This window comes from Aphis gossypii, chromosome 3 (genome assembly GCF_020184175.1).
Source record: "Aphis gossypii isolate Hap1 chromosome 3, ASM2018417v2, whole genome shotgun sequence".
Lineage (NCBI taxonomy): Eukaryota > Metazoa > Arthropoda > Insecta > Hemiptera > Aphididae > Aphis > Aphis gossypii.
The window spans coordinates 45,135,730-45,162,411 of NC_065532.1; the positions used below are offsets into that span (position 1 = coordinate 45,135,730).

The 26,682-nt window shown below is 25.3% G+C and overlaps 1 protein-coding gene across 3 annotated transcripts in view; it reads right to left on the minus strand.

The window, feature by feature from the left end:
• LOC114124536 (otoferlin-like) overlaps positions 1-26,682 on the minus strand; it is a 143,120-nt gene that overhangs the window by 9,845 nt on the left and 106,593 nt on the right. For 2 of the 3 annotated variants that reach the window (XM_050202433.1, XM_050202431.1), the window contains exons 5-15: positions 23,404-23,622; positions 23,126-23,321; positions 17,059-17,121; positions 12,977-13,061; positions 10,060-10,216; positions 7,709-7,895; positions 1,893-2,076; positions 837-1,051; positions 585-768; positions 320-504; positions 48-245 (exon numbers count right to left, since the gene is read on the minus strand). In XM_050202433.1, coding sequence (XP_050058390.1) covers positions 48-245; positions 320-504; positions 585-768; positions 837-1,051; positions 1,893-2,076; positions 7,709-7,895; positions 10,060-10,216; positions 12,977-13,061; positions 17,059-17,121; positions 23,126-23,321; positions 23,404-23,622 — 1,873 coding nt within the window. Of the gene's footprint in view, positions 1-47; positions 246-319; positions 505-584; positions 769-836; positions 1,052-1,892; positions 2,077-7,708; positions 7,896-10,059; positions 10,217-12,976; positions 13,062-15,254; positions 15,340-17,058; positions 17,122-23,125; positions 23,322-23,403; positions 23,623-26,682 lie in introns of all 3 variants that reach the window. The other variant, XM_050202432.1, reaches the window with a different exon arrangement.

The following is a 26,682-nucleotide window of genomic DNA, read 5'->3' on the forward strand; positions in this document are numbered from 1 at the left end:
CTTTAAACTATTCTAATAGTTATATCAATATTTTTTGTAATAATTACAATCTCTCTAAGGCATAGCTTCATTCGCTCTTTGTCCAACTTAGTTTTTCCCAAGCCCTGACCACATCCAACACCCTTTGTGAAATTCACGTATCGGTTGCAACTAATAGAAAGTTCATCTAAGACCGATTTTAGTTTATCTTCCTTTTCCGGATCATCGTCGTCAAGCAAAAATGACACTTCGTTCAGGCCTTCTTCCTGTACATACATAAAAAAGTATAATAATAATTTAAAAATATTAAATATTTATAAGACTATATAATACGCCCTACCAGTTTATCTGCTATTTTATTTATAATGTTTGAGTTGTACATTCTCCGTCTGTAATCTGGCCATATCGACTTGACATGTAAACACGGCTTGTCTTCGCGTAATGGTAAATAATAATACACTTTATCATTGGATATCGGCTTTATGGCTGCCGTTGTGCTTTGCCACGATTCCGAAATAACGCTTTCTAAAATATTATGAGTCGTATAAAATAGACAACAATTGAGAAGTATTATAAATTATTTATAAAGTAAACGAAAAAATTACCAAGCACATTGACTTTATCATGATCTTCTTGAGAACTAGATTCGTTATGGCCATCAATCATATTTCCAGCATTCCCTATACTCAGTTCGAAAAATATTGGTTTCTCTCCGAGTTTTTTGTCGATCATCGATGCATCTAAAATGGTCATGAATAAAAAAAACTCTTCGTTTTTACAATAAGACGTCTGAAAATCGGAAACATTTCGATGCATAAGTCGATAAAATATCTAAAAACGATAATATTATGTCTTACCTCTGTGATGGGATAGGTAGGTTCGACGTCTACGCCAGAATTCATAAATTCCGTATTTTCGGTGATTTCGGTACGAATCGCTACTAATACTCTTGCTCTGTACGAAACACCTTCGCCGAGGCCAGTATTAAGCGTAGCGTGTTTGTCTAAAAGACTATAATCCCTTGTTGATCCGTACATATGTATGAATGTGGGACCGAATGTAGGCGGAAATCCTATGATACCAATTTAATAATTTTGTATTGCGTTAAATGTATTTACATACAAAATATAAGTTATCAAATATTAGCTAATACTCTAGAAAAGTGTACATTTTTAAAAAAAGTATTACATATTAATATTTATTAGATATTTTCTTATTTCAAATTTTGTGATTAAATAAATAAATATAATATACCTATTATGTATATTTTTTAACTGCGATGTTCAACAATTTATAATTTCAAATGCAAGTGATTTCCATAAAATTTGAATTAAATTCAAATAGAATTTGAAAAAATGTATTATTTCATAATACAGTATTATTCATTCAGTACACGAGTTCAGATTTTTCATAAATATGTATAGGTATTATATAAGTATTATGTATTTATTGATTTTATAATGTTCAATAACCTATTACATAAATATATTAAAGGTACATAGTTATAGTCTAACATTATTATCAATTGTGACTTTTATATTATTTTATATAATAATTACTGATAATTTATGTTCGCTAAACACCTACCTATATTGACGAATGAGGAATCTATTAAATTTGTTCTTATTTTAAAATGTATAATAATTTTCATACATTATTTTTTAAATAATTAAAATAACTTCCTTGTACTATAAATAAAACCTTATGAATTCAAATCGGGATATTTTTTATAGCAAATTACAAGAAAATTTAATTTTAATTTTTAATTATCAGATTTAAAATAAAACTTAAATAAAAACAATAATATTATGACGGACATGATAACAATGTACACTCTTAAAGACTTTGATATCTTATATTCTTATGGATATTGTCAAACTATACACCATATAAATATAATAATATATAAGAACCTCTTTCGCCGTCGTTTGATATTGTTTTCAGGTCGATGAAGTGCGTGCCAATAATCGTGTTTACTGGATCATTGTCCCTCAGTTGAATTTTTATCCTCTGGCATAGAGGAGGAAACATCTCGGAAAAAACAATTTGCTCGTTCCACACCGGCGAATAGCTGTGTTTGCGTACGCTTGTCTTGCCCTTAAGCCAACAAATTTAGTCACGTATACCAAAATATATAACAATAATGATAAAAATGATATTGCTGAATTCTCAATCGTATTTTGTATTCAAGCTATCGTTTTCCAAATTTCGAAAATTCTACTTATAGTATAGTATTATCGTCGTAAAATAACATCAATACAGTCAAGATATTAATTTATCGTTTTCGATAGTATATACCTTCGCAATCTAAATCTTTATGTAATGCAGGAAATACGCTCTAACGACGACGCGCGATGTATTATGGTTTAAATTGTAACGTAGAGACATATATTTAAAATCTATGGCTCCAGTGTTCTATACCGTTGGAATGCTTCAAACGCTTAATTAAACTCTGAATTCCGGAAAGTTAAGGGAAATTTGAATTATAGTGGTTTTCTTAACATGCCAATAACGAGATAATAACGAAGATATATTAATGTTAAATATTTTATATATAAATCTAAATTATTAATTTCATATATTAGTAGACCACATCAATGTATCTTTGACTTCATTGAATTCTTTCCAAACAGGCCGATAAGTAAGTTTATAAATATATATACATATATATTTTATTTATACACAATATACAAAAGTCAAATTCATATCTATTCAAATTACTTTTTGGTTTAGATTATTAGATTTTGCTGAGTCAGTCACACTTATAATTATTGATTACGTTACTTTACAGCATCGCTTTCAACCTTTTTAGTATCACGACCACCACAAAAAGTATAAAATATAGTCGATCACTTCAGGACTAAGAACAATATAGTGATATATATTAAAAAAATACACATTTGAAGAATAAAAATATCATATCATTAACCGATTAATCAAACCGAATATACCGCATTTCGAATATACATTTTTAAATACCACGTGTAGGCATTTAAACTAAATACAAAAATCATTTTTTATCACTAGAAAATAATTTACTTTTATTTGTTCCCAAATATATTGAACCATAGATTGCTACTTTTAAATGTAAAATAAATTCAACGATTTTAATATTTTAATCTCATTATTTATTTTATAATTGTTTATTCATTTTTTAAGTATATAACCTATTGTATTATTATTATTATTATTGTTATTATATTAAGTGTATTTTTTGTTAAATAAAAAAGTTTAAATAAAAGTTTCATTTTTTAAATTGGAGTTTTATTGTTTTAACCTATACAACATCCAGGTTGAAAAAAACACTGGTCTAAAGAATCAGTAAGTACGAGTACATATTTTAAATTAGATATATTAGATATATAATTATCAACAAAAAAAAAAGCGTGGTTAAGTGGATACTGCTCTGCTGTACAGTAGGACACTATTATTTATGTGCTAAATTTGAATTCAATAATAGGTATCATTGTATACAAAAAATAATTCTGAATGGGGATGATTCATCAGCCTAGGATATAATAATATATAAAATATATTATATTTTAAACTGGATAGTGAAATAAATGGTTTATGTTTCAATGGCCTACATACTCTCCAAAACTTTAGTTCTTTTAAAATTATTGTACAGGAAATGACAATTTAAACAATTAGTGTATGTTTCAAGTTTTTACGACTAGTAAAGTTTAACTATACCTAACAAAAATCTAAAATTATTTGGTAGTAAATCGTTATTTAACGAGTGTATTTTGGATTTTGTAAAAATTTAAACTAAGGATAACAATTATTTAATAAGGCAGACTTATGGAAAATCAAGCTTGTATTAAATTAACGAATCTAAGCTATTTATAAAAAATTCTTTATACATTTAACTACAAAATAATTTCCAAATGTTTATGATTTAGACGACTTTTGTCAATATTTTAACTTCAAAAGTTAAATAAAAAAAATTGTGCCTATGTTATCTTATCATTTTTGAATCCCTATTAGAATAACTTATGAGGAAATCTGTAATAAATTTTCAAATATTTTGACTAAGACACAATATTTTTATCAAAATTAAAAAAAAAACTAAGCAGAAGCGAATAATTCAAATGTCTATAATATAAATAGCGTTAAAATAAGCAAAATATTTTGAAATTGAAATCACGTAAAGAAAATTCCGATCAAAATAACTGGTGAAACTCTCAAGTATCTACGACTTATACTTTTTGAATAATCTATAATATATTATAATAGCAAAACACATTATAATACACTGGCGTGAAAACGAAACATATCTACGTGTTACTAGCTATAGTAACAGTATGTGTATCTTTATTTCGAAAAGAGAACATAAAGTTACGAAAAATAAGTTTTGAGTCTCTGTTATGAAATTTAAATTTCGACGACGTATTATAAATTATAATATATTAAAATAATTGTTTAAAGTGTACCTATAGTTAAGTAATTGCCCACGACCAACCTCAGAATATGTAGGTAGAATCGACGATGAATCAATTATTTTTGTTTGAAAAAAACGCTGGTCTACAAAATCAGTAGGTACAAGTACATTTTTTATATTTGATATTATATAATAATCAAAAAAAAAAAAAAAGCGTGGTCAAGTGGGTATTGCTCTGCTGATACAGTAGGACACTATTATTTATGTGTTAAATTTGAATTCAATAATAGGTATCATTGTAAACAAAAAACTATTCTGAACGGGGATGATTGGTCAGCCTAGGATATAATAATAATATATAAAATATATTATATTTTAAATTGGATAGTGAAATAAGTAGTTTATGTTTTAATGGCCTAAATACTCTCCAAAACTTTAGTTCTTTTAAAATAATTTTACAGGAAATGATAATTTAAACGATTGGTGTATGTTTCAAATTTTTACAACTAGTAAATTTTAACTTTAACAAAAATCTAAAATTATTTGATAATAAATCGTAACTTAACCAGTGTATTTTGGATTTTGTAAAAATTTAAACTAAAGATAAAGACTATTTAATTAGCTAACATTCAAATTAATTTATGATTATTGTAAGCCAGACTTATGGAAAATCAAGCTTGTATTAAATTATCAATACTTAGCTATTTATAAAAAATTCTTTATAAATTTTAACTACAAAATAAATTCCAAATATTTATGATTTAGACGAATTTCGTCAATAATTTAACTTCAAAAGTTAAATAAAAAAAAAAGTCAAGTGGCACTCGGGGACTGCCGCGATAAAGCTATTGCAGTATTACATATTAACACGAAATAAGAAGTTAATAAAATTTAATAAAAAAAATAATAATAATATAATATAATATTATTATATTATTATATTATTTTTATTATTATACTGTATATCGTCGCTGAAACTGCAACACCGCATATCTCAAGATTTGACAAAATGCATTTGTTTTGTTGGTAGATAACAGTGAATAATATTAAACTAAAATAATAAATAAATGATAACGATTATTATTATTATTATTTTATTTTCGGTAACCATGGTAACAATTAACGGGTAACGGTCACGCTTTTTCGTTACGAAAAATATATTTTCAGTCACCACGCCTGCGATAAAAGCTATGCAATAGCTTAAAAATTGTGCCTATGTTATCTTATCATTTTTAAATCCCTATTAGAATAACTTATGAGGAATTGAGGAAATTTTCAAATACTTTGACTAAGACACAATTTTTTTATCAAAATTAAAAAAAAAAACTAAGCAGAAGCGAATAATTCAAATGTCTATATAAATAGCGTTAAAATAAACAAAATATTTTGAAATTGAAATCACGTAAAGAAAATTCCGATCAAAATAACTGGTGAAACTCTCAAGTATCTACGACTTATACTTTTTGAATAATCTATATATTATAATAGCAAAACACATTATAATACACTGGCGTGAAAACGAAACATATCTACGTGTTACTAGCTATAGTAACAGTATGTGTATCTTTATTTCGAAAAGAGAACATACAGTTACGAAAAATAAGTTTTGAGTCTCTCTTATGAAATTTAAATTTCGACGACGTATTATAAATTATAATATATTAAAATAATTGTTCAAAGTGTACCTATAGTTAAGTAATTGCCCACGACTAACCTCAGAATATGTAGATAGAATCGACGATGAATCAATTATTTTTGTAGACGTCTTTGAGATGTGACACCGGCTCAGTGATTTGAACGGTCATGCGAGGTTTTAAGTATAGAGCACTGCGTTCGAACTACGACTGACGAACTTATCATTGAGACTCGAGTAGTCAAGATAGATTAAAACGAATTCAATGATAATAATAATAACCAATAAAAAAGTAGTATTGTAAGTCTTCAGCGCGCTGATTGGCTGTATGATGCGAAGACCCACATAATGCCATGCCCATATGTTATCTTCTAATAATCATTATTTTTGTTATTCATTTAACGACGTTATATTATTATTTATTATTATATAATATTATATTTCTTGGGTGTAAGAATAATGATATTAATGTGAGAAAAAAATTGTTTTTTTTCATGTATAAGTATATTTATGAGAATTTACAAACACCTTAAATTATTATTATTTTGGGTAAGTATAAGTTATGTACACTTTATAGCGTTTTATGATCGAAACAACTATATAAGACAAAGAAATAACCACACAGTTCGCAAATAACTGTACATGGGGGTGGAGCATGCGGGTGACAGATAGTAATAAATATTCAAAATCTTTTGAGGATAAATCGTTATCGTTACGCGATTTGGTAAAAATTTAAAATTCAAACTCTCATTTTCATACAATGACGCTTCTAGCTTTCTCTATAGTTATTTGAAGAAAAACTTTAGGAAAACTTACTGTTAACCTTATAGATATAAATACAAAAATTTTTATGAATTTTTAATTACAAAATTAAACTTTTTAGTGTTATTTGTATGTATTAAAATATAAAGAGAACGTTTATTTCATCACAATAAATTATTAAACTATATCGAATTTTTCATTGAAAAAAAAAACCCCATTTGAAACATTTATTTACAAGGCTGTTGTTATTATTCTTTGTAAGTCCTTAACAGATTTTGTGATTATATCTTTGAAATAGATTTTATTCTAATAAATTAAGGGTAAAATTAATGAAGTAAATCGATTATTTTCATTAAACCATTAATAATTATGAGTAATAAAACGCTTTGTATTAAAAATAAATTATTGTGGCTACGATAGACATTGTAGAGGTTTTCAAATAATTTTTAATTATTTAATATTGATTTCATCACTATTATACACCTTTATTGTTAACCACATAATATCATAAATTGTATCTATCTGTTTTAGGTTAGTAAAATCTGATACGTTACCGTGACCTTTTGTCGGTACAATAATAATATTATTATTTATAATAAAAACAAATTGTTTAATAGTCTAACAAGTAAAACTGATTTTAAATTTTTTTAGCTACACTAGGCGCTTATTTTAAATTTCAAAAATTTTGGTACAAGTAAACTTAGTATTTTATGAAAAGTAAGAAAAATGATACAGTAATAATTTCATATCCTTAAAAATCAAGTATCTTTAATTGATTTTATTAGTATTATTAAAATAATAATTTCTACTTTCTATAATACAATATGTTTTCCCGTCACTGAAATTCCTAACTCAATAATGTATTAATATCCATACCCTACTCGTAAATTACACATTTCAGCGTCAGTGGCTGTGTGTTACACTATCGATGTAAATATTTATGATTGACTTACGGTCAGTCCAGCGAACGATACTTGTACGAAAGGGTCAACCAGGTCTCGGTTTTCTCCGGTAAACGCTTTTTTCACGTTCGCCACTAGCGTGCTGTTCATTTTCGGCAGACCGTCAGCTCGGTATATCCGCACCACGTACTTGGCCCTTTGCCGGTCTACCGGAACTCCATCCGGCAACAGCAGGTTACTGTAATCATTTAATTAAATGTAAGTGTAGCAAAGTGTGATAGAGACCGGGCACGACGACGGCATGATCAATCAACAGTAAAAAAAAAGGACTGTATAATTTTATCGGTTTAAATAATAATTATTTTAGTTTTATGATCAGACACCTGCAGATTATTTATTCCTGCAGCAGTGCAGCCATCACTAAATCAATTACCTTAAAACTCTTTAACTGTATAGTCACCCGCCGGGCTGCAGAGTGGCCACTACCCAGGTATAGAATTTTCTCGGTTTTTTTTTTCTTTAGCTATACTGATATTATTAATTTTAGTCATTTTTATTTTTTTTTTTTTACATGCAAAATGATCGTTTGATCTTCTGATTTGTTTTGTCATAAAAATACTTGAAGTATGGCTTTAAAAAAATAAGATAAAAACTTTAACTAATTTAATTTTGGTGATTTATAAGGAATTTCATTTATTTTAAATTATAGCAACCCTTCGAACAAACATTGAACCAACGGTAGTCTATTATTTATAAGCACTAAAAGTTTATACGTAAGGGAAGTGAAGTGGCAGGGTAAATCACGAACATTTATAAAAACTATAAGGTAAAAATATTCGATTATTATATATTCAAATGTTCTAAAATTAAAATATACAGTTTGTTGTTGCAAAAAAAAATTAAACACAAACACGAAATATAAACATCACAAATTGCAGTTCGCGACCACAGTAATGTATTATTTATACACGTTCTAATTTTTTTTTTAAATATTTCCAATAAAATGTTCAGATATATCATCTCTGAATAATTAGTTAAAATATGGTTTTGATGGCTTAAACATTTTAGGATTTCATTCGTAGTGTTTTTTATTTAAGTCTACTTAGGTAATCATAAGCTAAGAACGAATATAGTTTTAATATTGTACTAGGTAATGACAAAACACGATCTTACCAGGTAAGAAACATAGTACTTTTGTTTCAAATTTTTGAAAAACCTTGGGATGACATTGCTTTGCTGTAATTGACTGTACAGTGTACATCATTACAAAGTAAGTTATTTATGTATTATATTTAAAGTATAAAAACACGATTCTGACAGTTATAATTAAATTATAAGTTGTCAGTCATTAACAATAAGAAGTAATAGAATAATTTAATAGTAAAATATAAACTAATAACGAGAATTTCGTATAAAAAAATGATAAATTTAAAGAAAAAAGAGAAAAAAAGTTATAAATTAACTAACGAAATATGGCAAAGCGATTCATTATTTTCACAGTAAGAGTAAAGCAGATAAAATATGTTTGAATATAACAGAATTTCGTGTAGGACGAGTTATGACTTTGGATAGAACTTGTTAAAAATAGTTGACGAGTCTGTTTTATTGTCCAGAAATTTATTTATGAAATTTATAAACGCAATATGCTAGCAATCGACCGAAGAATTTAAGTCGAAATGTTGTAGTATAAGCGAGTAAACGGGATATTTGTTTTTAATAAATTAAGCACTTTCGATTTGAATAGAGTGAAAGGCGGTATAATGAAATCGCATATAATAGAACTATATATTCGATAATAATAAAATTGGTCGTATACAACAAGTGTGTTATATATGAGGCCTTTAAGAAAAGACAACTTGAAGTCACGCGCAATTCGTTTATTGAAAACCAAGTATTTTAAGTGCCCCGCAGCAATCCTCCATTGTAACGTGTAGTTTGGTGGAAAATGTGGGAGTTAGAGTAGAACCCATATCACGAACAGATTCGGCGAAGGGTGAGATGGTGTAATTGTGCGAATGCTTAAAATTTAAAGTACTCCGACTATGAGTATGCGTGTAGAGTGGAATTTATAAAATATTGTAAGATTATTACTCCCTATCGCCATCGAAACATTGCAAATGGTAATGTCGATACGCATTGTGAAAAATACGAATAGTATAATTTATATCATATATGTATGTATAAATAACACAATATATTATACTTAAATAACTCGCTTATTGTGTCATGTGGTCCTATCGCCGTAGGTTATTGAGCCCTTTCATTTTTAAGCTTTACCGTTAACGTATATAATATATTATCACACAACATCCTGCGAAAAGCATAGATTTTAGCTTTACCCGATAACTTACTAACAACAAACCTAACCATAGAACATTAACATAATATTATGCACGACTTACGCCTCGATGTCGTCTTCGTCTTTTTCCGTCTTTGGTGGTATTTTAATAGTGTCGCCTTTTCCGATTACGCTGATGTCGCATTTTAGATATCCCTTGGGTCCACCGGCTATGTCGTCGGGGTCGGTGAGAAGAGCCCATTTGTGATAAAATTGATGCTCTGAAATGTCACGGCACATCAACGTTATAGTACATTTTTATACCGAAGTTATACAAAAAAATAATAATAAATAAGATAAAAGATTCGTTTAGCTCTTTTTTTTTTTTTTTTTACTCACTAAAAATAAATCTAAAAAATAAATAATTGAAAAAAAAGAACATGATAAAAAAAAATAACGAACGAAACCGTTTTCGATCTCAGAACCTTATTGTTGTTTCTTAAAAGTTTAGAGTACCTACTCGGGTTTCTTTTAATACACAAATATTTTTAATTGCTATTTGAGATTTATTTACGCACAACTGTTTCAGTTATTTTGTTTACAATTACTTTAGCTACTGTAAAAAATCACTGGTATAAAATAAAAGAAAATTGCATGACAAATGGAAAGAATAATACTTATTGCTGTGCTTATTTTATTATTATTTTAACGTTAACTATTATTATAATCATATAAAATATTAATAAATAATTTTCAATATAGTTTATTTTTTACTCGATTTAATATTATAATTATATTATTTCGATGTCGACAAAGACAATACGTATCAAACGAAATATAAATAAACGATTAAAAATGTATAAGTATATAGGTACCTATAAACTATAAGATCTTAGCAAACTTTATTCACATTCTTAATAATTTATAATGACTACGTTATGCAAGAAAACTGTTTAAAAATGTATTAATATTTTCAAATACCATGTACCGATTTCCGATTTAATTTCGTAGAATTGTTGTACTTGAATGAATAACATAATGTGAATAATTAATAGTACTATTGTGAGTATAATTTATAAATATATAAAATAAAATAAATCAATTATTGCATTTATGTGTTCAAAAATAATGTTAATAATATTAAAATGTTAATAATTTAGCACAAATTTAATTTGTTTTATCTTTTGTTAGAGTGTTATTAAACATCGTAAGACTAATTTTAGGAATTCTAACAATTTTGCCTTGCAGTGATGATATAAATTTAAGCACTTTCAACATAGATATAATAATTATGTTAGTAACTATTATATATTATCGAGTCTGATTTCATCATCTACTAAATATTTTTTTTAATTTAATATTTAAAATTGTTGAAGATTGTAAATTTCAAAATTTTAACGAATATTATTAACGATTTAGACATCAGGTCAGTGAAATATGACAATAAAAAGAAGACAAGTTTTTTTTTTAAATTAATTTTAAGTTATCGTACTACAAAATCAGTATTGTTTTTTGACCGCCTATTGTCTACTGTCTAATTATATCGAAAACATAAATTTAAGAATCCTTTGATAATTATAGTGAAGTAGATAGGTTCATAAGTCTGTACTTAAAAATTAGAGAGACCTAATTTAAGATTATTTTGTAAAGCTTATTATAATTTGTTATCTCATCGTAAAGCACAAGGCATTTGATTCATTAAATATTAAAATTCTTATAGTTAAATTAGAAAATTGGTATCTTTGGAAATATTTTTAATTGGTTTAAATTCTATTTGGCGGAGTATGTTTTGTTAAGTTATAGTTAATATAAATTTATCTTCTAAGTTACCGATACCATCTGGAGTCCCATATGGTGGACACTTATATCTTTGATTGTTTTTGGTATTTCTAATGGATATTGGTTCCTGTATAAAATGATGCAAATTTCAACTTTTTGCTGATAACTTTAAATTCTATTACATAATCTCTTGCATAACGATTTTTTTTATCCTCCAAAATGATTTAAATAATTTAATGAAATGGTGTGAATCTAATAAGTTAAGTTCAATGCTTCTAAATATTTTAAAATGTCATATTATCGAACAAAAAATTAAAAATATTAAAAATATTAATAAACAATAAAATTATAACTTTTGATTATGAATTTAATTTAATTATAACGCGATGAATATAATATTAATCTATTTTATTTTATACACTTATTTATCAACGAGGACTCATATTTACGATAATATTGGAATATTGTATGCATTATTATGTTCTGACGTTAAAACTACAATTTTATTTAATTAATTTTAAAACGACTACCATTAGTATACCGATGGCAACTCAAATTGGTTAGGTAGATAAAAAAAAAAAAATCGTTGCAATTAGCCTTATCGAGGTTTTGATTAAATCGAAAACGGCAGCTCGTAGAAAATCATGCACATCAAAAGTCAATAGTAAAAGCAAAAGGGAATTCAGCCTATTGTCATCGACAGCTAAGTTCTATGGGTATAATATAAAAGTACCAAAGTGCATTCTTTTTTTCAAAGGTATATTTTTGAGTTCTAGATAATATTTTAAAATTTTAATAAAATAAAGTGAGAGAATAAAGCATGCTTATAGGGGAAAAAAATTCGACAAAAATAAAGTAACTGGAGGCAAATAGTATTATATGTGAGTATTATATTATATGAGAAGAGGAAATACGTCATGCGGTGAAATAAAATGAATGAGACGGTTTTATTATAAATTATTATAATATGCGAGAGGAAAAATGAACTAAATATGACATGTTACGTGGCAAAATACAATGATGTCTATTATATGGGATAATATAATATATTAAATGATTATCAATGTATAGATATTATGTTAATGTCGAATAGGAGGATATATTGTTGTAAACAACAAAAAATAATACTAAAACATTCCTATATATATATAGATTTCTGTACACTCATTATACTATTGGTTTATCTACATTATTGTACATGATTAACAATTATTAATTTTTTTTTTTTCTATACAATGTTTAGTGTTAACTCCATAATGTACCTGGCTGGTACCAGACGGTGCCAACGTCTAATTTAAAGCTGCCCCACAGTTTTGACGCTTTTAATATGTGTCTGGATTGTAAGACCTTTTTGAGCGTTTGGACAGACAGAGAACAAAAACAAAATACAAGTCCAGCAATTCGTGTACAACAAATACAAATATGTGTCAGTGTAAAATCAAATAATGTGAACTCAACACGTGTCGTGTTAAATACAGTTTAACTGGCGTGGACATAATATACGTATGTCTCAATAAAAATTTTGAGCGTAAATTGTATTTCACCGAAATAGTGTTATATCTTATATAAATTCAACGTTAAGGTTTAATGTAAATAATAGTTAAGAGAGTATCATAATATTTTATTTATTTTTCAAACGTATTATTATTATTGTCATGATACTGTTATTAGTTAATCCGTTAATGGATTATACGGCACCATTCGCATTAATAACACATTGTATTAATTAGGTATGTTAAGTATAAATTAGAAAAGTATACATTATTAAACTAATTTTTGTTTCAGAGTTAAGATTTAACATGTGATATTTTTACCTGTATCATTGAATACACATTATAGTTTATATAATTCTTACTTTGTATTAAATGTATGCGTATTATCATTTTAGGGCATTTTAATTTGTAAAAAAATGTGTACGTAATACGTGTTCTTGTACATCTGTCATTTAATTAAATTATTTAAAACTATTCAAGACATTTTTTAATACACATAATACCTAAATTAAATAAATAAAAAAAATCGTAAAGTGTTCTAATTTAAATTGAATTTCAATTAGAAATTACAACGTTCATTTAATTATTTTAATTTGATTAAGCTACACAAAATGCAGTTTTTATCAACAAATCATTTATGAGGGATTGTTTCAAATAATTTTTTTTAGTTTTGTGAATAAATACGATCAAATATTTATAAAATAGTAGGAGCATTGGTTTTATTTCTATTTCTTATTATTAAATTATTAAATGAATCCCTGAAGTAAAAACTAGAATTTTGTTATTCCATTATTTAACTGCTTTAGTATATAATTATTATATGTAGTGCATGATAGGTTAAATATTACTCAGCAAAAAACATAACAAAGATTAGAACATTTTTAAAAATGAAGTTATAATTTAGTAGATAATTTACTGTATATGTCTTGTTTAGATTTCATACTTTTTGAATTTAGCAGCGAAAATCATTTAAAAGCTATTTTGATAATAGTTACTGTTTAATTAAATAATTATTAAACATTTTTCAATTAATAGCTATACACTTAGTTTTATTTTTATTATTATAAACTTATTATAGTAATATAATATCATGGATATTATTATACAATATGGAGTTTTAACAGATATTCAAAATCATAGAGATGATTAATTACAAATATTTTATTTTGTCTTACTAACAGCATTGTATTATTTTGTAAATCACTATTCATATTATAATTCGTTGACTAAATAAAAGTCGCCAAGACAAGAGTAATTTTTAAAATTAAAATATAAAGCCAAAAATATTATATCATAGGTTTAATAAAGCATTCCGAAAAATCAGAAAATACTTGATAAATATAATAACATAGACCGTTTAAACATAATATTATAGTCTAAAAATTTTTCTAAAGGTGCATTATACGAACTACCAGGGATTCGGTGTAACTTAATTACTTACATTGGTATTGCTGTACAAAATAAAGTTGTTGAATCAATCGAAAATGTTAATGATTATTCGGAAATTCCAACGGCAGAAAAAATAATGTAATATACCTTTCGGATTACGATATCTGAGAAAACACACGTATATATATATATTATCGAACCCGATAAAATCACAAAAATCATTATTTTATACGTGAAATTATATTGCAATACCAATGCAACCGAATTCCTGGTATACAAAACACCAATGACCATGTAGAAACATTTTGAACGGACTATGCGGTCTATTGTATAAGTATTGCAGACAACATAATAATATAGTATATGGGATGTATTGTTGAATAAATTACAATAAGACAAAACATGGTAAACAAGCAAAATTACGTGAATAAATTAATTCGTGTATAATAGGTGATAATGTGTGCGTCTGTTGTATGTTTGTGTGTGTGTTTGTGTTTGTGTGTGCGTGTGTTTATCTGTTAAACAAAGTGAGTATACGTTGCATTAAACATGTTTGGTAGATATATATAGTACGAAAGTGTACAAAGGATAAACAAAACAAAAATAAAAATAATAATATAATAATAAACAAATTAAGAAAAAGGAAAATGCAATATACCGGGTGTGTCATAGACGGTGTGTAAGTCGATCTTGAATGATCCAACCACCGTGCCTGACCTTAGGATTTTTTTAGAATGCAAAACCTGAAGATTTTTCATAAAGAAATTATTTTAATGAAAGAGCACAGCAACCCATATTGACCTCTACAGGTTGCAGCTATGCATTTTAATAAATGCAAATTTTTTTTAGTTTTTCTATTAATAGTTGTTATGTATTATAAATATTACACGATTAGACAAATAAATAACGTTATCATATTAGTATGCTTGAAAAATAAATTTTTATATGTGATCAAAAGTGTGAAGTATTATATTATGTGGCATACATAATAATATATACAAAAAGTAACTATCATTTAATAAAATAACTACTGTAAAGATGAAAAACTTTGCTTAGTGGAATCCTAATAATTTTAATTCGTATATCTTTTAATAGGTAACGGAATAATATTTCGTTCTTAAAATACTTATTCATAAAATTTTTTTTTTAAAATAATATCAGTTAAATATTTGGAAAATGACTTTTTAAAATCAAAAATTAAAATTAAAACTTCAATATTACTTTTTTTTAATCTAAATATTCTACAACTTTAATAAATTAAATGATTAAAATACTGTGGATTTAGTGTAAAACTGTGAATAGTTTTTAAAAAAATATTAATATGGTCTGTTTTACTTTCAAAAAAATACTCATAATATAATGAATATAATATTGTATTATGTATTAAGTATCTATTATTATTTAATGTTTGTATAGCCCAAAGCTAAATAAATAAAATATTATGTAAATAAGGGTTTTGTTAAGAATAAAGACCATAATAAATTCCAAAAAAATGTAATAACCATAACAATATAATATTATTATTGTAAAATAACTATTTTGTTTGTTAAAATTGTAAAGAGTTATACAACAGTTGGTTATTAAAGTATAATAAATAATAATTAAGGTATAATTAAGAATATTATTTTAAAACATTTGAAATAAGAATATTTTCTCAACAACTTGAATATTTTATACGAAAAAAATTTTGTTAGTTGATGTTTTATATTGCATTTTATTATATACAATTATTCATTATATTCATGATAATATTATTTGAGAATACGAAGTCTTATAAATATTAAGTATATACTTTATTTTATTTAAATATTTTTATACATTTTTTTTTATTTTATGCTTAATTTTGAAGTATGTATTGTTATAAAACATCACCTACGATTTTATAGGGATATAAATAAAACACTTCAATAATGTGTTTAGACCATAATATTATTATTGTATCACATATTTTTATCGTTTGATATTAAAAAAATTATATTATATCTACTATATATGTATTATATGCAGTTTTTATTTTTAAATTATCAATTTGTCATACTCAATTTTTGAAGTAGATATACATATATGTCTAGCCACAGTATTATTAAATGAATTAATTATTGTTGTAAACTAGTTTAATGTTAAGTGCTAAAAGCTAAATTTTATTATGTTTTAAGTGATGTGTTTAAAGATAATTTATTCATTACTGTCTAATGATAATAATTATTGTTTAATTAAAATTTTAAGACTTCCTTTGGCGGAATACATTTAGTACGGTATTTAAATTACGGTTTTGCGAAACAAAAACGTTTCCATTATATAATATATACTTGCATACAGGTTAGTTTCGTAGTATAATTACCCATCACCATCTTAAATTTGTTAACAGTAGGTATCTATTAGCTATTTGGGAAAACACTTCGACCCATCCTGTATACACAAATAAGATTTAAATACTTTGATATATTGCATGAGTTACTTACCGATAGAGTTATGATTTTATCGAATAACATTACAGTTGGCATATGAAAATCGAATACAAAATACTGAAAAAAAAACAATTGAGAAAATAAATTAAAAAGTTAGGATATTATACATATTATGTAGATATAATACAAGATACATAAACACAGTTATAAACTTATTTCAAGCACGTTACAAATCTCAACATATTTTATTATATTATATTCAAACTAATCGACTTATGTAAATGTTATGCTTTATTATAATCGCATAATATCAGTTTGTTACCACCAGACATAGGTTTTTCTTGACAATGTTAAATCTATTAGTTGAGAATTAATATATCCTATTATCACCGCAAATCCATTATTTATATCTAGAATGGTCTGTACAACAGTTAAATTAAATGTAAGTGGCTGATTTAGTGGTTAAAACTATATTATACAATGTTCAGTCGGTAATTATTCTTGCCGATTAACCATTATAAAGAAGTACTAAAACCGAAAGTGTGGTAATCACGGTCATGTAATTGGTGCCGAATCTATAGGAACCATGGTTAAAATATGTTTAAAATTAGGTAATAGGTTTTTATATTAAATAATACATTTTAAAAACATTATAAAAAAGTTTAATTTATGAAATTAATTTTAAGTAATTATCTAAAAATGCATTAAACCATAAGGTGGAACATATATAGCCAACATAATGTACAATTAACCATCTTTGTATTGTTTAAACATTTTTTTTTATAAGATGTACTTTATTATTATGATTATTGTGAAATATACATTAAAGAAAGTATTAATATTAATAAGAACAAAAGTTGTTACTTAGTTAGTAATTACATTTGTTATAGCTTGCTATTTGAGTTGATTTTTGAAATACTATATATATATATATATATATATATATATCATACATATAAAACTATTTAATTTTAATTTTATAATCTACCTTAAACGGTCTTAAATCCTTAAAAATAAATAAATAAATAAATTTTATTTGATGTATTGAAATGTTTAGTCTTAATAATATTTAAAAGCCCAGGAAAATGAAACCACGACAATAGTGTACCTATTTTGCCTATACATAGTGCCGTGTGATCGATATTATTTCAAAAATGACTACATAATATTAGGCAGGTAATCTCATGAGATACGGGATAAACATACGTTTCAATGCTGGAAAAAAAATGGAAAAAATCACATGGAATTAATATTTATGAAAATTTAATTTTACAATAGTTTTTTAATTAACTTATAAAAAAAAGATATTATTTGAAAACTATCAAACTAAAGTTGTTACTATGTTGTAAAAATATTTATTTTATAAACCAGTATTTTTAAATATCTTTTCCTAAAAAATTGCAATCTTATAATATAAATTCTAAAGGAATTATTATCAATTATAATGTTATAATTGTTGTAATATAATACGATGAACAAAAAATTGTAAAGTCAAAATTGTTGTTAGAATGTATTCATTACTGTCAAAAACTATTAAATTACTGTTAAACATTTGGATATGAATACAGAATACATTATATATCTGAATATAAGCTTATTCTTATTATTGTTATATACTATTTATTAATCTATGTGTGTAGTATAAACATATATTATCATTATAATAAAATATAATATAATAAATACTGAATTCATAATATAACATATTATAATATATTATTAGAAAAATATTATATATCTATTTTTTTTTTTGTACCAAACAAGCCCAAAACAATAATAATCCAATACAGCCATTTAATCCGCATTCCGGGTTTTTAAATTTCTTATTGATTCATTTATTTTTTATTAAAATAGCATAATAATCATATGAAAAATCCACAGCTGGAATAATATAAAAAAGTAAAAAAAAAAAAAAATTGGTTTATTTGAAATCAAAATGACGTGAAACTAATTTATGTATAAAAATTCGATCTCGATCTCATACACAAAAAATAAGTATATATTTTAAAATCCAGGCCCTAGTAATGGGTAAGTAAATTATCAAAAGCCGTGTAGGGATTCCATAAGACTGAGTCATACTCGAGCAATGGTCGAACGAAAAGACGATAGAGAACCTTCAGCGTAAAATAAGCTTAATAATTGTATGATATTCGTTTTACAAACTCTAGTGTCTTATACGTCTTATAGCTTATTGATTGTACGTGAATACGTGATAATGGAAACTAAAGTCAATGAATGAAAGTACTCAGAAGTAAACACTAAACAGTAAAGGTACCTAATATATGTAATATATAACTCTTTGGGGAACACCTGAGAGATATCGATAGTTCCTTATTTTTTACTAACCAACTTAAATGTCAATTTAATAACGATTGATTGGTTAAAATAGTGAATGTAAAAGTCTGTCCTGCAATAAATTTTCTTAATTAAAACGAATCGATAAAGTTTGCCAACAAGATAATAGTTTGTGAAATAGAATTCATTTTATTTTTAATGTTTATGTTTTATAGCTTAAGCGTTGTCTAAGTAATCTTGAAGTGAAAATGAATGGGCAAATAAAAAAGATTCATTGCTTTTGAACATTAAGTTAAAACCCTATTAACCATTATATATTGGGAACATGCGTATTTGACATATTTTATAAGGTTACATTTAGTATAACTACAAATTTAAATAGTTTGTGTTTTAAGTGGTTTATTAAATATGAGAAATGAGTTTATAAGTTAAGTTATAACAGTTAAAATAGTTATGATTCATTTATATGTTTTAAGTTGAACGTAATGCTTATAGTTTGATGTACATAACTAATATAATATAATGGATATTGCACACATTGTCCACATTTGTCTTATAAGATTATGGGTTTAAATTTGGTCTCAAATCAAATTTATGAGTACTTAAGATTTTTAAAATATTTGTTAATTTATCTGTAGTAATACAATACAATATTATATAATATATAATTCTACAATTAATTATATTATATAATGTGATGTATAAATAAAAACATACAGTCGAAATAAATTATTTTTAAAGTTAAATATTATGTTGAATTATTCAACTTGTCGTAGCTCCTATCAATACATCAATTCACCTACAACTAAGCTATTTATAGTTACATATTATTTTTAGTACGTTTTGTGTTCTTTAAAATGGTATAAAATCATATCTACACAAGCGTCTAGGAACTATTGAATCTCTATATATTGTGGAATCCTTTTGAGTCAAGAAATTGAAGAATAATAATATAATGTATATAATATTTACAAATGTTTATTTATTTATTTTTTTATTGAACTTAGAAAAACATCAACTAAAAAAGTTATTAGTTTCTATATGGTTTATGGTAGAATGGTTTTAAATTTATAAAATGGATACATAGTTCAAAATAATTAAGTTTTTGATTTGCATATTTTTGAGTATTATGGTGTTGAGAGTTATGTTAAATAATATAGAGGTATACTATAGATAATAGATATATTAAGCTATTATGTATTTTATTAAAAGTCCAATACTTAAATTGAATTATAAACTTCGGATTTTCTTAAGAAGAATATCATGATATTAGTTTTAACTGTGTTGGAGACCGAAAATAGATTAAATGTTTTTTTAGCCATAATCCTGCAGTGGTTATTGGGTGTAATAATAAATAATTACCAAAACATTTGTTATATACTGACTTGACTTTAAATATATGTCCGTATAAAAGTATTATAACTATTTAAAAAAATTAAAATACCCAATTATATAATTTAGTTATTAAAATAACCATTAACCATTAATTAAGTTTACATTTTAATATATAAATAGCATTGGTTAAATACTTCTAAAGGTATTTCTACCTTACAACTAAATAAATCAACAAAAAAGGTGCGCTTTACGAAAATATTGCGTGGGCCGTGAGTTATGAGTATATAAGACATAAACAAACAAAATGAATTAATATTTATAAGGCAATAGAAATATGATTTAATATTTTTTGCAATTATTAATTGGACTAATTAGTCTTCATTAAAAAAATAAGTATTAATCGCATCAATAATATAATATCATTTAGACACATTATACACATTATAACTGATAAGATTTTTTAAAATTACGAGTTCAATCTCTAATTTTATTATAATTTTATTTTAATAAGTTGTTGGTACTTGTTTATGATTTATAAATTATCGATACAACCAAAACAGATTAAGACGCGTTTTCGGTTTTATGTTTGCAAAAACTTGTAATTAATGACCAGTTATCGGATTTATGCGTGTTTGCATTATTATAATTTATTAAAGAAATTTCTTTTAATAATAAAGTAATAATATATTATAACATTTATAATAATATAGTTCTAATTTTAGAAATGTTCCTACAAGCACAATGTGTTAATGACAGGTCACGGGTATATTGTATGTCACGTGTCAGTTTTAAATGTCGTTCAATTACCGTAACGTTATTTATTTTGACGAATATTATTTTCTGTTATTTCGATATATAAATAATTTGAAAATTTGAAAGGTTAAAGTTGAAAAGAAAAGACGTTACTGCGTTACGGTTTGGAAAAACTGTATTTTAATCTATTTTCAATCGATCGATCAATTTTATATTTTACAACATACGTGTTACCTAAAAGTAGCGATAGAGGCATGAAAAATACCAAGTACAGCAATATTATAAAAGAGATAAGTATAAAACGCGTTGGCAAAAACTGTAAATGATAAAAATATACAAAAATGTATTCATTAAAATGCTTTTGATTCGTAATTATTTTTTATAATTCTAATCTAAGTTTCTATACGTTTTAGTCAGGATAAATCTTAGATCATATGATCTAAGGGATAAATATTTCGAGCTAATATTCTTTATCTTAATTTTGTTTAGTATGTTATTTTAAGAACAGGTTTTGGAAAAAAAATCGTGTTTCTGAGTCAAATCTTTACGTTATATTATAATATTATAATCGGTGAAACCACCAAATCAACATATTGGTATATAATACTAACAAAATGTCTCGTGATGTATATCGTATTAAACAGTTTATACAGATAAGATAAATCACAATAGGTAGGTACTATCATGTAGAGATTTTAAGAACAAATCTATTAATTGTGACCAAATAAAACATTTAGTAATATTATTATTTTAAGTTTTAAATTTTGACTGATGGTTCTATGTATTATAATGACAAAGAAGGTAATTTGTAGTTTTATCAGAAAAGCTTATATTTAACTTCCTTGGCTTATGCCTGTCTCAAAATCTGTGAAAAAGTGCGTACATGCTACAACCTAATTTAATAGGTGAATATCACTGTAATGAAAAAACGTTTTTATTACGTTCAAAATGATAAATTACATAACAGGTAGGAAAATTATTTATCTCATCTTATTAAAACTTAAAATACTGGTATGTTTAATACTATCGAAGTGCTGATTTTTTTGAAAAACGTAAAAGTTACATTTAAACAGCCTAATGGTAAAGTGGCTAAATGGATTCAAAAAAATTTAACAAAGTTACACTATAAAATACAAATTTAAAATTTGTTTGCTAGGAAAAAATTCGAACGGACTAATTATTAAGTGTTAATCGGAAAAACAAACGAAATTATGACAATTTATAAACCTAAAACCCAACAAATAATCATTTATTTAAATAAAACGCACCGATGGGGAACTATCAAAAATCTTGAAAAATTTTTATAAAAATATTTTAGCGTTGTTTTTATTAATGTATTTTGAAAGACAAGTTTATAAAAATACCTATATTAGTATGTAAATATAACTTTTTTTTAGATATCGTCTAATATTACCGTTATACAAATAATACCAGTAGCGATTAATAATTTGTATATATATATACATTAAATACATACAATTTTCTTCATCCTAAAACGAAGTTTTCCTGTATTATTATATAATATATTATAAAATAAATCTACTTACGAATATTTTCAAACAACCAATGTTGTTATATACATTAAACCTATAGCATTAATTTTATTGTCTAAACATTAAATTATACTAAACTAATATGTACCGAATGTTCAGAAAGTTTATTGGCCATGTTGTACAATTATAGTATATGTACTATTGTATGTTAAAAACACAGTAATGGAACATTAATGGTTACTTACTTCATTATAGTAAGGACAGTTGGTGCTTTCCTTTACGCTCGTATATTTCTTTACTTCACCGACTTGTACGCAAACGACGGGGTCCATATTCAGACCGGCTAGCTGCCTAGCTTCGATGATGGTTACACATACTTGAAAGTCTTGAGATTTAAGCGCATTTTGGGTTGCATTCAGTTGATCTTTATGTTTGAGTGGTCTGAAAAAAATTAATAAATATATTTAAAAACATCATTGAGCTTTTATTTCGAAAACCATATGTTTTTCATATGGCAATTTACTTTTTCGGCTTGGGCGAGTATTCAGCATTAAAAGAATTAACCGACTCGTTGTCCGAAGATAGGTCACTCGTCTCCGTTACGTGACCCCGTTGATGAGAAATTGCAGCCATTTGATTATTACTATCGTCGCTGTCCACCAATGCTTCTTTATCTTGTGAAACTCTCTGTTTACCCATTCTCATTAAGCTTTTTACGCCTTTCTTAAAAATTGTACCACGACTGTAAAATTATAATAAAGCAAAAAATATATGTCATATATTATTATCATATTGTAAATAGTTTAATTTATATCAGAATATGCATTATGCATAATATTATAGGTATACAAATATATTAAAATACATTTTATTCGATAGACTGCGATATTAGTAAAACACTTATAAATAATACTTTGACAGGTACTTGTATATGAATATAATTTTGAAAATATAGTAACGGTAAATCCCAGCATAACCATTATGAAACTAGTCTCAGCTCAGAAGAAGATGGCAACTATCAAATTGCATTGCCTTCCCCAGTTGCATTACCAGTCAACCATATAAAAAACCAGCCATCGATCTTCTACGGATTGAACACCATGCAAAAAAAATGCAATATTCCATAAATAAAAATGTCTTATTCTCCCGAGATCAACAATCACCGATATATATAGTAAACGAGAATACGCTTATTATAATATAATACGGACACGTTCTACAATAATACCACAATTCGTTTTCCTATACTCATCCAACATTATCGGTCCCCAATCGTATTGCATCCTAATTTTATTCTAATCATCAAACTTGTTTCGTTACTTCTTTCGAATGATCGGAATGAAAATAAAAAGTAAAAAAAAACGATAAAAGGAAATTTCATTATGTCACTGGTAAACTCATCTGTACATATTATAACGGGGTAACGAAATACACACTAAGCGTCATCAAAACCCGACAAACCACTGAATCGAGAGATCAAAGCTAATGAGAGAAAATCACGTTGCAGTACATTTAGTAACGAGAGCATTACAAAGTGTATAAAATAATTAGAAACGTAGGTTTTTTTTTTTTATAAGCAGTTTATACATAAAAATATTGAATTGTTTTAAAACGAGAATGATGGATAAAATAAAATGGTTAAATATCATTTATATTATCTTAGGTTTCCTGAAAATTACTCAAAATAGAATACAAAATAGAAATCAAGACTTAAGCAATATAGGTTATAATTTTGTGATTTTTAAATAAAGTAATAAATAAATAATATTTTGGTTCGAGTTTTGTTCATTAGGTTTTACTATCACTATAAAATACATGAATATATTAATATATTTATTTAACAAAAATTATAGTTATTTTTCAATTAAATTTAGAAAGTTAGTAAACAGTAGTCAATCAACTTTTGCATTGTTTATTACTCGTTCAAACAAAATTACTGAAAATAATTATAGAAATTATTAAAATGAAATTGTTCATATTTACACATAATACTAATACGTAATATTTTATTATTTATATAAGCGTTTATAAAAGAAAATAAACTAATAAAATAAAACGAATAATATATTAGTGAAATTTTAACTAATTAATCTTCTTTAGTTATACTTAGATACCCATTTACTATTTGTCTTAAAATAGTATTGCTAAATGTATAATACACGATTATTTTATATATATATATACGAATCCACCATTAGTATTAATGTAAGGTTTTAATATACTTTCAACATGGGAAAATATATGAAGACTGAATAGTATCTTTATTCAAGTTTTCGCAAAAACTTTTTACATAGTTCAACTTTATCACGATGTATATGATTATTATTAATGTGTTATTTATAAAATATTAAAGCTTAACAGTAAAAATAATAAGTTGATTATAAAACTATAGTAGGCTTAATTTTTTTTTTTTTTTTAAATGCAAAAAATATTATTAAATATTATAAAATGACTGTACCTGCATATTTCAATTTATTTTTTTATAATTGGGTAGTGAACATTTATAGAATAGTTGAAAAATTTGTTTCTTTTTTTTTTTTAAAAAAAAAAGAACCTGAAAATATCTTAACATTGACAATTCAAAAATATATTATATGTGTGACTTGCAAAAATGGTATCTCACTCGTATCAAAAGTCTGAAAATTTTGTTATAAATTTTGAGATCAAATATTTAAAATAAGTATTTATTTTGCACAAAAAGTATAATATAAATATTATCATGTAAATACGAGTACCTATAGTAAATTCAATTTGCTGAAAAAACTAGTGTTGGTATAAAGTAAACGAAAAAAAAAATCTACTCTATATTATACATTTTTAAATTTCAAATCGAGAAACAAATATATTGGCATTAGTAATGATTCTGGTTTTAATAATTATTCAAGATACCGACATTAGTTTCCCCTTTTTTTTATTACATTTTTATACGATACCATTATCGCATTACATAACATTATATCCATTGGTACATACGATGATGATACAAAAATAACAGCTAAATGGCTTCTGAAAAAGACTCAATTATTGTTTTTACATTTATTCATAGACACCTTTATATCAGCTCATGTTAAAAGTTAAAATATATAGCTTTAAGTCTTGATATTATATTACCTTCCATTTACGCCAAAAAATATGTTTACGCTTTTTATGTTAACCATAGTCAAACTGAAATATAACACAATTTTTTACGGATTACGAGTAAAATACCAAGGCTTAACTTTTGACAAGCGCTTGAGCAGGGCTCTTTATCTTAAACCTAAGCAAAAATCAGCCAATTCCAGGCTCAACCGGCTTTGCCCTCTTATCTAATCAACCACCTGCAAACTCATAATTTATGGATCCTATTACGGCTATTCTCATTATCATATCTCACTGTAAGAGTATAAAATCACTAACATTCATTAATTAAACTTCATTAATTGCACATTATCCCAATAAAATCCTAACGGATGGTAACAATGATCCTAGCCTGGGGACTAGCTGCAATCCTAATTAACGTGTTGATTGGATCTTCTGACCAATGCATATCAGCTTTCATTCAACCAGGTATCGTAAATTAACTGCCACCAAAATTAGTTAATGTAGGTACATCAGATTTATTTTATACATCATTCTACTTATTTTTTAAATATATTAAAAAATAGTAATAATATGATAAGATAATCAGTTAAATGTATTATCCTACAAATCAATTTATTCATGTTGATAAATTATTTCATTGGGTTTGTAAGTTCTACGATATTTTTGTGATATATTATATGGTTAAATTCCTACGTTCCGTTATGTGGCATAATCAGTGATT